The 14,714-nt window shown below is 34.2% G+C and overlaps 1 protein-coding gene across 1 annotated transcript in view; it reads right to left on the bottom strand.

Annotated features, from left to right (window-relative positions):
* Positions 1 to 1,449: 1,449 nt before the first annotated feature.
* The window catches only part of LOC141287775 (lipoxygenase homology domain-containing protein 1-like), a 34,016-nt gene continuing 20,751 nt past the window's right edge, over positions 1,450 to 14,714 (bottom strand). Inside the window, exons 9-17 of the mRNA XM_073819902.1 lie at positions 13,907 to 14,092; positions 13,703 to 13,830; positions 11,475 to 11,592; positions 11,141 to 11,318; positions 8,508 to 8,693; positions 5,269 to 5,439; positions 5,042 to 5,177; positions 2,008 to 2,160; positions 1,450 to 1,930 (exon numbers count right to left, since the gene is read on the bottom strand). Coding sequence (XP_073676003.1) covers positions 1,450 to 1,930; positions 2,008 to 2,160; positions 5,042 to 5,177; positions 5,269 to 5,439; positions 8,508 to 8,693; positions 11,141 to 11,318; positions 11,475 to 11,592; positions 13,703 to 13,830; positions 13,907 to 14,092 — 1,737 coding nt within the window. The remainder of the gene's footprint in view (positions 1,931 to 2,007; positions 2,161 to 5,041; positions 5,178 to 5,268; positions 5,440 to 8,507; positions 8,694 to 11,140; positions 11,319 to 11,474; positions 11,593 to 13,702; positions 13,831 to 13,906; positions 14,093 to 14,714) is intronic.

The raw sequence follows: 14,714 nt of genomic DNA, 5'->3' as shown, positions 1-14,714 counted from the left end.
ACTAGTATGTTTTTAGCATAATTAGCAAGTTGCTTGCATGTTTCCAACATGATTAGCATGCTGTTAGCACGTTGTTAGCATGTTTCTAGAATGATTAGCATGTTGCTAATATGATTAGCAAGTTACTAGTATGTTTTTAGCATTATTAGCAAGTTGCTAGCATGTGTCTAACATGATTAGCCTGTTGCTCAAATGTTTCTAGCATGATTAGCAAGTTGCTTGCATGTTTCCAACATGATTAGCATGCTGTTAGCACGTTGTTAGCACGTTTCTAGCATGACAAGTAAGTTGTTAGCATTTTTCTAGAATGATTAGCATGTTGCTAGCATGTTGCTAATATGATTAGCAAGTTACTAGTATGTTTTTCAGCATTAATAGCAAGTTGCTTGCATGTTTCCAACATGATTAGCATGCTGTTAGCACGCTGTTAGCACGTTTCTAGCATGGTTAACAAGTTGTTAACATTTTTCTAACATGATTAACATGTTGCTAACATGTTGCTAATATGATTAGCAAGTTACTAGTATGTTTTTAGCATAATTAGCAAGTTGCTTGCATGTTTCCAACATGATTAGCATGCTGTTAGCACGTTGTTAGCATTTTCCAAAATGATTAGCATGTTGCTAATATGATTAGCAAGTTACTAGTATGTTTTTAGCATAATTAGCAATATGCTAGCATGTGTCTAACATGATTAGCCTGTTGCTCAAATGTTTCTAGCATGATGATTAGCAAGTTGTTTGCATGTTTCCAACATGATTGGCATGCTGTTAACACGCTGTTAGCATGTTTCTAGCATGATTAGTAAGTTGTTAGCATGTTTCTAGAATGATTAGCATGTTGCTAGCATGTTGCTAATATGATTAGCAAGTTACTAGTATGTTTTTAGCATTATTAGCAAGTTGCTAGCATGTGTCTAACATGATTAGCGTGTTGCTAAAATGTTTCTAGCATGATTAACAAGTTTCTAAAATGTTTATAGCATGATTAGCATGTTAATAGCATGCTGTCAGCATGTTAGTTTGTATGTTTTTTAAATGTATTAGAAATAGTACATAAAATGTAAGTTTGATTGAGTCTCAAAGGATTGTGGGAGTTTTGTCAGTTGGAGTTTGAATAGTGTTGATCATTTGAACATTCCGTCAAATCAAAAAAAAAATGTATAATATAAACAATCAAGCTGAAATGCATGTCGTGTGACTTTTAATCGACATCAGAGAACCGTGAACATGCAAATGTGTTCAAATCTCAGAATGAGTTTTGGTTTGACAAAAGTTTGGGAATCGTCATATTACAACGTTTTTGGCGGCGGACACAAAGTTCGCAGGTTCATCAGACACCTGATGACAAAGACGACGGTAATTCTCAGTATAAATGACGTTTATTTAAATTTCTTTAAAAAAGTACAAACTTTGTTCTGAAACATCTTCCGTTAAAAATCCAAAGCATCTAATATTTGGGATACAGTACTCTGTGAGTTTGTCCGTCCGCTTTATTTCTGTCCAACCACTTTCCGCAAACAAAGATGGTGGTCACCCAGTTGGCGGTGTTGGTGACCTCCACGCACTCCAGGAACCATCCGGACGACGAGCCGTTGTCGTCGTGCTCCACTCTGATCCTCAGGAGCTCTCCCAGATCCAGCATCTCCACCAGGAAGCGGTCGGTCCGTCCTCTCTCAAACAGGTTCCTGTACTTCCCCTTGAGCGCTCGCTTACCGGAGTCTCCGTTGACGCCGTAGAGCGTGATGAAGACGTTGGCGTCGGTGGCGGCTCCCTTCACGTCTCCGGTGATGACGATGATCTCGTATTTGACTGGAACCAGACTGCGCACTTTGCTGGCAAAGCTCTCCACTGTTTTGGTGCACTCGAACGTCATGAACTCATCTCTCTTCGCCGCCAACGGAATCCGAGAGTCACACGTGAAGTAAAACCTGCGGAGGATGAACAGAGAGAATGAGGCGTGGATTTTCTCATGATAGTATTTCAGATATATGTGATGCATACTCACTTGTTTCTCAGCTCTTTCTCTGTGATCACCACCTCCTGCACGTGCCAGAAAGACTCGTTCTTCACCTTCTTCTCCTTTGTTATATGGCCCAGACAAATACCCACGATCTCGCCCACATTTTTAGAAGAGAACTCGAATGAATCCGTGGCACCGCTGAAGCAGAGTCAGATTATGATGCATTATTAGTCAACATATTGTTTAATGTTCATTTATTTTTCATAGTATTTGTCTTTTTAGATAGATACTTTTATTATTATTAGTTATCTTTTAAAATTATTTATTTTTAATACGTATATATATATTTTAGTCATTTTTCTTTTTTTACACTAAATGAAAATGAGAAATGTTGAACAAACAAATAAAACAAATTTAACTTTTTTTAATATTTAGTTAACATTTTAGTATTTTAAGTTAAATATTTTTATATTTAGGTAAGATTAATGTTTTACTACAGTATTTTTAGTTTTTTTAGACTTTTAGTTTTTATTATTATTTTTATTTTTTAAATGTTCATATAGATTTTTTTTATTTAGTCAATTCTTTTAGTACATTAAGTTAAAGTCAATTAAAATGAGAAATGTTGAACAAACAAATAAAACAAATTGCCTCTCAGTCTTCGAGTGATGCATTGGGATCATACTTGGGAGACCTATCACCTCTGAGCTAAGAGAAAAGGCCAATGAACACTGGCGAAGGAATTTGCATGCCTAGCCACTCCCCCATTCATACGGGTATATAAGATGGTGGCATGCATCCACTCACGCAGATTTCTGCTTCAGAGCCATTGCCTTAAGAGGAGAGACTGAAAAAAGAAAAAGAAAGAAGTTACTGTGTAACTGGCTCCTCTGCAAGCAGCCGGCCTTTGCATCACCAGTGAAGGCTGCCCTGAGTGCACAAATTTCCTGCGGTTATTCCCTGGGCAATCCCTCAAACTAAAAAAGCAAATTTCTGGGCCTAGAACACACCAAGGTGGCTTTCGTGCATGGTTCAAAGCATGCGTTGAGATCTAGATTCTCATTCGCGAGACGGCTGCCCTCGTCCTCTACCCAGCCCAGTTCAGCGGGCCATAAATGTTCCTTGGCTACGTTGGCTAGAGGCAAGGGCAATCTCAGAGTGACAACTGGAAATGCTCCGCTGGGCAAGTCCCCACGGAGGTCCTAGTCCACTCGCAACCCCTTGGAGCTACCAAAGAATGGTGCTTGCTCGTTCCATGGCGAGCCTGGCGTCACATTTGGGGCTCAAGAGGAAGAGGTCTATCGCGGCATCAGAGGAGGGGGTGTTATCAGCGGAAGCAGACGATTCTGCTGAGCAGCACCCCGCTGCAGCTGCTGAGCTGCCAGCCATGCTGTTCGGGCGGCCAAGGGCATCATGTTGGAGGTGTCCAAAGCACCTTCTCCCGAGCGCTCGTGGCTCGGCGATCAGTTTCTGGGTGCCTGTAGCGACGTTCCACTTCGCTCTGACCCAATGCCTTTCTTCTCGGAGGTTCATGAGGAGCTCACCAAGATGTGGAGACTCTCTACACAGCTTGTTCGTGTCTGAGCTCCTCCTTCCTTACTACTCTCAATGGTGGGGCAGCCAGGGGGTATGCCAGGTGTGCCTGCAAAACGCCGCCAGCTGGTGGAACCGTCCGCATCTCCCGTCCAAAGCCTGTAAGCTAGGGAAGCATCACCTGATCGATCACCAGGTTCCTGAGAGATGCGAAGATAAACCCTCCTAACCAGCACCTCATCCGCTCTTGCGATCTCTGTGTGGTCTTGGCTGAAATACTTGTCACTTAAGACCTTGCTCCTGACTGCACTCACTTCTATCATGAGGGTGGGGGACCTGCAAGCATTCTCAGTCAACGAGACATGCCTTGAATTCATCTCAGCTGATTCTTACTTGACCTTGAGACCCAGGCCTGGATATGTGCCAAAGGTTCCCACCACTCCCTTTTGGGATCAGGTGGTAAACCTGCAGGAGGAGGCAAACCCGGCCTTAGCATTGCTGTGTCCCGTTCGTGTTTACGTGGACTGCACCCAGAGCATCAGCTCTTTGTCTGCTTTGGGGGAAAAGCAGAAAGCAGAATGTTGTCTCCAAACAGAGGTTGGCCCATTGAGTGGCAGATACCATCACCTTTGGAATACGAGCCCCAAGGTGAGCTGTGCCCCCTAGGAGTTCGAGCTCACATAGACGCAAGGCACCTCTCTAACAGACATATGCAGATCTGCGGGCTGGGCGACACCCAATACCTTTGCGAGATTCTATAATCTTTGTGTTAAGCCTTTGTCCTCCTGTGTGCTAAGGTAACATCAAGGTAATTTGCGGGTGGATGGAGTAGTCTGTGACTGTGCCTAGTAGAAGGTCTCCTTCGTCCCCTCTGGTTGTGGCATTATGTCTCAGTAATATTCTTTTCCCTCTATTCCACATGACTTATGTTTCATCATGTCTCCGCCCCCCAACGGTTGCTTCAGTAGATCTGGCATCCCTGGTGGGCCCATGCATTCGGCTTACAGGGCATTGAGCAGGTTACTTATTGAGCCCATTTGTCCTGACACACTTGCCTGTCAGCATTTGCACCTCAACTACGTAAGGCGGTTCAGTATGGTGGCATTTTCCATAGGTAGATCCCAATACATCACTCGACGTAACTCCCTGAAGGAGGGAACGGAGATGTTACGTCCCTTTGCCACAATCCTAAACTGCGATGATGGCCGGGTTAAGGCTCGGCTCTTCAGCAGAAACCTGAGCGAGTGAATGCATGTTGCCATCTTATATACCCAGGGAAGGGGCTAGGCATGCAGAAATAAACACTTGAAATGTATCATATCATATATACCAAGTCCATCTTATATGTACAGGGAAGGGGCTAGGCATGCAGATTCCACTCGCCAATGTTCATTGGCCTTTTCTCTTTAGCTCAGAGGTGATAGGTCCCCCAAGTACAATCCCAATACATCACTCAACGTAACGTCTTTGTTCCCTCCTTCAGGGAACTGAAACTGTGTAATACTAGCTAAAATGACACTGCATATAACCAAGTTACTGTACATACCGCAAGAACTTCTTCTTCTTTGGGTTCTCCATCATAAACTCCTTTGAACGTCCTTTTTTCCCCTCCAGAATGATCCAGACGTTCTCCTTTGTCTCTGCATCTTCAGAGTTGGCTGTTGTGATCTCAATTTCATATTCTGAAATGACATTACAAAGTTACGTAAAATTTTAATGCAGAATAAATACACTGCACTTGGGTTACAGAGGTAGGAAATGCATTTCTCTTACTGGTCTTGTCACTGAGATCCAGAATATCATTATTGGCACATGCCAGTTCCCTCATGATCTGCCCGTCGTCCTCACTTTTGGCCAGCCATCGGTCGCAGGGGAAGCGGAATGTTTGATCCAGCAGGTCGTCCTTCACGTCAACGTAATCCAGATGCCATCCAGGAGCCGGACCTGATCGAATTGACATACAGTTTAAACAAAGTATGGACTATTTCGCTCTACAGGTGCTGGTCATATAATTAGAATATCTTCAAAAAGTTGATTTATTTCACTATTTCCTTGCAAGAAGTGAAACTTGTATAATGTATACATTAATTCCACACAGACTGATATGATACATTTCAAGTGTTTATTTCTTTTAATTTTGATGATTATAACTGACAACTAACCCCCAAAAAAAACCCAAATTCAGTATCTCAGAAAATTAGAATATTACTTAAGAGCAATACAAAGAAAGGATTTTTAGAAATCTTGGCCAGCTAAAAAGTATGAACATGAAAAGTATGGGCATGTCCAGCACTCAATACTTATTTGGGGCTCCTTTTGCCTGAATTACTGCAGCAGTGTGGCGTGACATGGAGTCTGTGGCACTGCTCAGGTGTTATGAGAGCCCAGGTTGCTCTGATAGTGGCCTTCAGCTCTTCAGATTTTCTATGGGGTTAAGGTCAGGCGAGTTTGCTGGCCAATTTAGAACAGGGATATCATGGTCCTTAAACCAGGTACTGGTAGCTTTGGCACTGTTGGAAAATGAAATCTGCATCTCCATAAAGTTGGTCAGCAGCAGGAAGCATGAAGTGCTCTAAAACATCCTGGTATACAGCTGTGTTGATCTTGGACCTCAGAAAACACAGTGGACCAACACCAGCAGATGACATTGCACCCCAAACCATCACTGACTGTGGAAACTTTACACTGGACCTCAAGCAACGTGGATTCTGTGCCTCTCCTCTCTTCCTCTCTAGGACCCTGATTTCCAAAGGATATGCAAAATTTACTTTCATCAGAGAACATAACTTTGGACCACTCAGCAGCAGTCCAGTCCTTTTTGTCTTTAGACGCTTCTGACGCTGTCTGTTGTTCAAAAGTGGCTTGACACAAGGAATGCGACAGCTGAAACCCATGTCTTGCATACGTCTGTGCGTAGTGGTTCTCGAAGCACTGACTCCAGCTGCAGTCCACTCTTTGTCAATCTCTTGAATGGGTTTTGTTTCACAATTCTCTCCAGGGTGCAGTTATCCCTAATGCTTGTACACTTTTTTTCTACCACATCTTTTCCTTCCCTTCGCCTCTCTATTAATGTGCTTGGACACAGAGCTCTGTGAACAACCAGCCTCTTTTGTAATGACCTTTTGTGACTTGGCCTCCTTTTGCGAGGTGTCAATGGTCGTCTGCGATTTGATTAATGATTGAATTCTGCATTCTTTAAGTGTATTCTCAGGATTATTTAAATGCTTCGCCTACATACTTAGTCAGGGGGCACATTACACTGCAGGCTTTATGGAGTCAGAGAGTGAGGGCAAAAACAAAACAAATAAAAAAAACACTATTGTCCATTGTTAGATGTTAGTTTAATGATGCTATGGTATGACATGTGGCATATGTAGAAATTTATCCTGGTGAAAAATAATATTTTTAAATACATTTATTTCAAACTAAGCATATTTCAAATCTAGGGGTGTAATGATTCACTCGTTTTCATTGGTCTTGAAAGATGGATGAATCATTCATTTCTATGGGATGATAGTCTGTGGAATTTGTGATTTAAATTACTGTGCATCGATTTGTACAAATGCAGACATGTTTGCAAATAAAAATATTCTGTTCTGCATTAATATATCATAAATTTGTGGATCAGGTGACATGCGTGCATTTATTGATGTCTTGTTCGAGTCTTGTTCAGTTCATTTGAATTTTGAGACTTCATTTTTGCAGTTTACAGCATTTCATGATGCACAACTACCAACGGCCAATGCTATCATTAACGTGTAAACAAATTGAAAAATGCGCAAATTTGCATTACTACACTGAAACAAATGCTTTTCAATCAGAGACATATTTGTGAATACAAATGTTATAGTTTGTATTAAAGTATCATAATTTGTGCATGTAGCGATTAAAATGTGCTATAGAAATTGCGATTCATTTGATTCTTAGTGTTTTAAATCAATTACTGAACGAAATCAGTGATTCAGAATTAGAAAATCCATGTTTCAAGATTGATGCATATGTATACTTGGAACATAAGTAAGTTTTTATTCATTTGAATTTTTATTTTGTATTTTATTTGTATTTTCAATTTTGGTTAAAGTTTTAGAATTATTTGTGTTTATTTGTTATTTTTAATTTAACGTAATTTTAGTATTTTTTTTAAATGTCTATATGGTTTTTTAGTAATTTATATTTGTAATAAATAGAAAATTAAGAACTGTTGAACATTTATTTTAAATATATATATTTTTTATGGTTAATTTTAACCTTAATAAACTACAATAACCTTTATTCATAATAAGGGTTATCTGACATATAACCGAGTCACTGTACATACCGCAAGAACTTCTTCGAACGTCCTTTTTTCCCTTCCAAAAGGGATCCATGTTTCAAGATTGATGCATATGTATCATCAGGTTTTGTAATCGATGCATCAAGAAAACAAGTGAATTGTTACACCCCTATTATTTATGCAGTTGCGACTGCAGTGTAAATGCATTCATGGCATCTCTGAGCTGCATTAAACAGTGCATTACAGGTAATAATGTTGTAAATAATGTTCAGTTTCTCACATTGAAACATGGATCGTTCAAAGGAGTTTATTATGGAGAACTCAAAGCAAAATAATGGGTTATTTTCGTATTATTATTGTAAACACAGGGTGGGTACTTCTGCAGCAATGTAGGACAATTCTGAAGTTGGAAGAGAAAAAGAGATGGGAGTTTTTCGACATACCCTAACTGTCTTGAACCGAAGTGCACAGAGTACGCATGCGCATCGAGGTTAAAAAGTACATCAATTGTCAATTTGTTTAAAAAATAACCGATTGCAACGCTAGATAAGACCCTTCCTCCTTGGCTGGGATCATTTAGAGCCCTTTGAAGCTGCATTTAAACTGACTTTTGGAAGTGCAAACTCGGGGGAACCATAGAAGTCCACTATATGGAGAGAAATTCTGAAATGTTTTCCTGAAAAAATATAATTTCTTTACGGCTGAAGAAAGAAAGAAAGAAACACAGGATGTTTCTCACCCTTGTTGTCGTGCCAAACTCGGATCTTAGACAGCTCTCCCAGACTCAGAATGTCCCCGAAGCGGAAAACATCCACCTGATTGCGCTCAAATTTGTTCCTGTTGGTGCTTTCTCTCAGTGCCAGCGTTCCAGTGTCGCCGTTTTCCCCGAAGACGATCAGAGACACGTTGGCGTCTGTACCGGCGGCTGCAAAATTACATTTTTATAACACAATCACAAATCTGGGGGGTGTTCCATAAAACAAGTTTACCAAATAAGCCAGGCTTATTTGAGTTAGTCTGACTTATTGTCACTTGATTTGGCTCAAAATAAGTCAGACTAACTGAAATAAGCCTGGCTTATTTGGTAAACTTGTTTTATGGAACACCCCCCAGATCTCTGAAATATCTTGATGCTTTCGTCTGACGGCCGTGAGATTCAGTGGAGTTGTCAAGCACATGAAGGTTAGTCTCACAGAAGACATCTTCAAGTCTCAATATAAACTGTGAGTTCATTTAGTAGCACTGAGATACTATTATATTTGCATTTTAATTTATAGTAAGTTATGGAAATTTTGTTGTTTTTACATTTTTATTATTTTTTTTATAATTATAATATATAATTATATTTATTAAAAAACTTTTATAAATATATATAATTATAAAGTATAATTATTTCTATAGTTTTTTTATTACATTGTATTTTAGTTACACTATTTTAACACTCTCCTTGGCAACAAGCTATAATATTTATTTTTATAATTTTTTTATCACTTGAAATAAAGAAATATTTTTATGCTTTATGTATTTTAATATTTTGTTTTTGTTTTGTTTTTTATTTTTTTCTGTTTTCATTTCAATTTTAAAGGAAATTTAGTTTGTGTTTGTTATTTTTATTAGCTACTGTTATTTTTTAAATCTGTCTAAACTTTTAATTTGTTTTCCATTTTTTATTTTTTTTAAATATATTTTTCAAACTAAAATACAGTATTTTTATTTTATTTTATTTCATTACATTTAATTTAACTATTTAAGTTAAGTTTTTATTAGTTTTTATTTTTATTTCAGTTAAAGTAATGGACATTTTGTTTTGTGTGTGTGTTTGTTATTTTTATTAGCTCTAGTGTGTTTTTTATTTTATTTCAGTTTTAGTCTAATGTATTTTAGTATGTGAATTAAAACTAAATGAAAATGAGAAAGGTTGCCTTGGTATCAAACTAAAATAAAATAGTTTTTTAAAAAAGTTTTTTATTTTATTTTAAGTAAAGACTTTTAAGTTTGAATTAGTTTTTATATTTATATTTTCCATTTTAATTTTAGATAAAGTAATGTATGAAATTGTGTGTGTGTGTGTTTGCTATTTTTATTAGCTATTTAAAAAAAGTCTAAACTTTTTTTTATTGAGTTTTAGTCTCCAAAAGTTATTTTAGTATATGAAGTTAAACTAAATGAAAATGAGAAAGGCTGCCTTGGCATCAAACTAAAATTAAAAAATAAGTTTTTTTTTTTTTAAATTTAATTACACTTCATTTAATTTTATTTCAAGTAAAGACTTTTTTAAGTTTGAATAAGTTTTTATAATTTCCATTTTAATTTTAGATAAAGTAATGGAAATGGTGTGTGTGTTTGCTATTATTATTAGCTATTTTAAAAAAGTTATTTTAGTATATGAAGTTGAACTAAATGAAAATGTCAAGCTAAAATACTTTTTTAAAAATTTGATATTACACTTAATTTTAAGCAAAACATTTTTTTACATTTTGAATTAGTGTTTATTTTTATATTTTCCATTTTTATTAGCATGTCTAAAATGTAAATGTATTTTAGTATATATAGTTGAAATATTTTATTTAATTACACTTAATTACAAGTAAAGACATGTTTTTAAATTTTGAATTAGTTTTTATTTTAATATTTTCATTTTAATTTTAGGTAGTAATGATGTGTTTTTTAATATGTCCAAACATAAAAAAAAAAAAAAAATCAATTATTTTTATTTAAGTTATTTTAGCACATGAGAAATTTTGTCTTGGCATCAAACTAAAATACAGTACGTTTTTTATTTTTATTTTATTTCATTACATTACATAAAGACATTTTTACATTTTTTTTTATTAGTTTTTATTTTCTATTTTAATTTAAGTAATGGACATTTTGTTTTGTGTGTGTGTTTGTTATTTTTATTAGCTCTAGTGTGTTTTTTTTTCTTTTATTTCGGTTTTAGTTTAAGGTATTTTAGTATTTGAGTTAAACGAAATAAAAATGAGAAAGGCTGCCTTGGCATCAAACTAACATAAAATGTTTTTTATTTGATTTCATTTCAAGTAAAGACTTTTTTTTAAAGTCTGAATTAGTGTTTATATATATATATATTTTCCATTTAAATTTTAGATAAAGTAATGGAAATTGTGTGTGTTTGCTATTTTTATTACCTATTTAAAAAAAGTTTAAACTTTTTTTATTGAGTTTTAGTCTCAATTGAAGTTAAGTTATTTTAGTTTATGAAGTTAAACTAAATGAAAAAGTTGCTATTTTATTATTTGATATTACACATAATTTTACTTTTTTTGCATTTTGAATTAGTGTTTATTGATATATTTTCCATTTTTATTAGCATGTCTAAAATGTAATGTGTTTAATGACTGGCACACCTACCGGCGACGTCGCTGGTTTTAACCTGGATGGTGTATGTGGTTTTCTCCACCATCTCCTCGTCGTCTACCACCGCAGGAAGCTCACAGACCTTGGTCCTCTTGGGTCCTTTGGTCTTGGAGAGCCACTCCTCGTAGGTGAAAACGTACACCTCCTCCGTGCTCAGGTTTCTCATGATGATCTGGGTCATGTGACAGGAACAAGCAGCGTGTTTATAGTCGTGTCTTTAATGAGTTGAATTCAGTGTGTTGTGATCAACCTGAGAACCTCCCAGATTTGAGTCCGAACAGGACGTGAGCTGCTCGGGTTTCATTAGACGTTCGTATCACAGACTGACCTTGTCGAGGAACCAATCGGGACGACTTCCTGAACCGTCGATGCGAACGCGGAGCTTTTTTAGGGGTGCGATGTCATCGATCTCCAGGTTAAATGTGTCCTCCTGTCCTCTTTCAAACCTAACACAAACCAGGGTTATTAGCGTTAAATAAAACTAAAACCATAACTATAAAACTAGCTGCCAAAGCAACATTTCTCAATTTCATTTAGTTTAACTTGATGTCTAATGTCTTGATGTCAAATAACTAAAACTTGAATAAAAATAAAAATCTATGTAGTTATATTTAAAAGATTTTAAAAGTGCAAACTACTAAAAATAATGATAATAACTAAAATATTTAATTTTATTTCTCATTTTCATTTTCAAGTATAAAAAAGTAACTAATTTTCATTTAAAAAAAAAACAAATAAAAATAAATAAAAACTATATAGATATTTTAAAAACTTAATAAACGTGACAAAATTACTATAATTTTAACTTTAAATTTCATTTTTGGAAAATATGTATAAAACTAATTCAAAATATGAAATAAATTAATTTAGAAATATAAAAATTAAAGCTATTTCAAAATATATATAAAAAAAAACTATGAAAGTGTCTTAAATAAAATAAACATAAACAAACTATTTTTGTTACTTGAAATAAAATAAATGTTAACTGAAATAAAATAAAATAAGATTATTTTTTTTATTTCAGCTAGTTGTCAAGGCAACATTTCTCATTTTCATTAAAAAATTTAAAAATTAAAACAAAATTGCTATTTGAAATAAAACAAATGTTAACTGAAATAAAAAAGAAAAAAAATCATCAAATAAAAATTAATAAAAACTATATAGATATTAAAAAAACCCTAATAAACATGACAAAACCCAACATAATGAATATAATTGTAACTTTAAAATTACAATGAAAATGGAAAATATGAATAAAACTAAGTTGGAAATACAAAAAATTAAAGCTATTTCAATATATAAAAAAACAAAGTATAAAAAAAAGTCTTAAATGAAATAAACTTGTAAACTACTTTTGTTACTTGAAATAAATGTTAACTGAAATAAAATAAAATAAGATTAATTTTTAATTTCAGCTACTTGTCTTGTCAAAGAAACAAAAACAAAAAATATATAGATATACATGAAAAAACCCAACAAATAAATGACTATAAATGTAACTTTAAAATGAAAATTAAAAATATAAATAAAAAAATAATTCAAAATATTTAAAAAATCAAACAATAAAAAATTGTGTAGCTCATAATAAATAAATTATTTTTTTTAGCCAGTTGTCAAGGCAACATTTCTCATTTTCATAAAAAAAATTGAATAAAAACTATACAGATATTTTTTTAATTTTCAAGGCAACATTTCTCATTTTTATTAAAAAATAAAAATGAAAAACAAAATTGTTACTTGAAATAAAATAAATGTTAACTGAAATAAATTTAATTTATTCATGTTTTATTTCAGCTAGTTGTCAAGGTAACATTTCACATTTACATAAAAAAAGAAAAATCAGTGAATTAAAACTATATAGATATATTTTTTTAAAACCTAATAAACATGACAAAAAAACAACAAAATTACTATAATTGTAACTTTAAAATTACAATGAAAATATAAATAAAACTAATTCAAAAAATGAAATAGCTGAAATAAAATAAAATAAATTAATTTATAAATACAAAAAATGAAAGCTATTTCAATATATATAAAAAAATTATAAAAAAGTCTTAAATGAAATAAACATTTTTGTTACTTGAAAAAATTAACAAATTAAAAAAATGAATAAACTATATAGATATATATAAAAAACTAATAAACCTCAACAAAATTACAATAATTGTAAATTTAAAATGAAAATGGAAAATATAAAAAAAAACGAATTCAAAATATATTAAAAAAATTGTCACTTAAAATAAAATAAATTTTAACTGAAAAAAAACTTAACTTTTTTTATTTTAGCCTAATAAACATTTCACATTTGATGAACTAAATATAACTAAAAAAAAATTAAATTAAAAAAAACATAAATTTAAAAATGACAACAACAAAAAAATAATACAAAAACTTTTTCTAAAATTAAAATTAAACAGATATAAAATATAAAATATCCAAATAAAATCCAATTCAAAATATAAACAAAAACCATAGTAGTATATTATAAATGATAATAAAATATCCCTGTGTTTCTCCTATATATCACCAATATGGATTCTGGTAAATGAGTACCTGTCCTCATGTTTAGCGAGCAGCATCTCCTCCATGCTCCCGTTGGCCCCAAACACGGTTATGAAGATATTGGTGTCTGTTCCTGCGTTCTGAGTGTCACCTGTGACCACCGTCACCTCATAAACCACCTGAACAACAGCCAGAAAATGAGACCTACAATCCACACACAAACCAGGAGTCATGCACTTAAACGAGAGTCTGGACCTTCCGAATGATGCCGATGGTGGTGGCGTCCAGTATGTTGAAGACTCTGGCCGTCAGACCGTCTCCTCTGTCTTTGGCCAGCCAGCACTTGCAAAGGAAGTTGTACTGAATGCCTTTAGTGGGAACAGCCACCGACAGCGCATCCACCAACCAGCAGCTCTCGGGAGTCGCTCCGTTATGACCCAACTGAGGACAAAACATCACGACTGGAGAGTGAATTCAATGACAATCAACTGCTGGCACTGATGATCATTTGCACAATGATGTCTGAGGTGTTTCTGCATCAGGTTTAACATGCAAAATTTATTTTTATATTTTTATATTTTTCACTCTCAGTGCTGCTTTGGCAACTATTTAGTTTTATTTCCGGTGATGTTTATAAGTAACAAATGCTTTTAGTTTTGTTTTAGTTTTTATATATTTTTATAAATCTGGAAATTTTAGATTTATTTAGATTTGAATTTTAGATGTTTAAATTTTTTTGTCTTTGTTCTTGTCACATTTTGACTTTGTTTGAGTAGTATTTTGACTTTATTCTCGTAGTATTTCGACTTTACTCTCATAGAATTTCGACTTTATTCTCGTAGTATTTCGACTTTATTCTCGTAGTATTTCGACTTTACTCTCGTAGTATTTCGACTTTATTCTCGTAGTATTTCGACTTTACTCTCGTAGTATTTCGACTTTATTCTCGTAGTATTTCGACTTTACTCTCGTAGTATTTCGACTTTATTCTCGTAGTATTTGGACTTTACTCTCGTAGTATTTCGACTTTACTCACGTAGTATTTCGACTTTACTCTCGTAGT

Source organism: Garra rufa, chromosome 15 (assembly GCF_049309525.1).
Source record: "Garra rufa chromosome 15, GarRuf1.0, whole genome shotgun sequence".
Lineage (NCBI taxonomy): Eukaryota > Metazoa > Chordata > Actinopteri > Cypriniformes > Cyprinidae > Garra > Garra rufa.
This window is presented reverse-complemented; position numbering and strand designations above follow the sequence as displayed.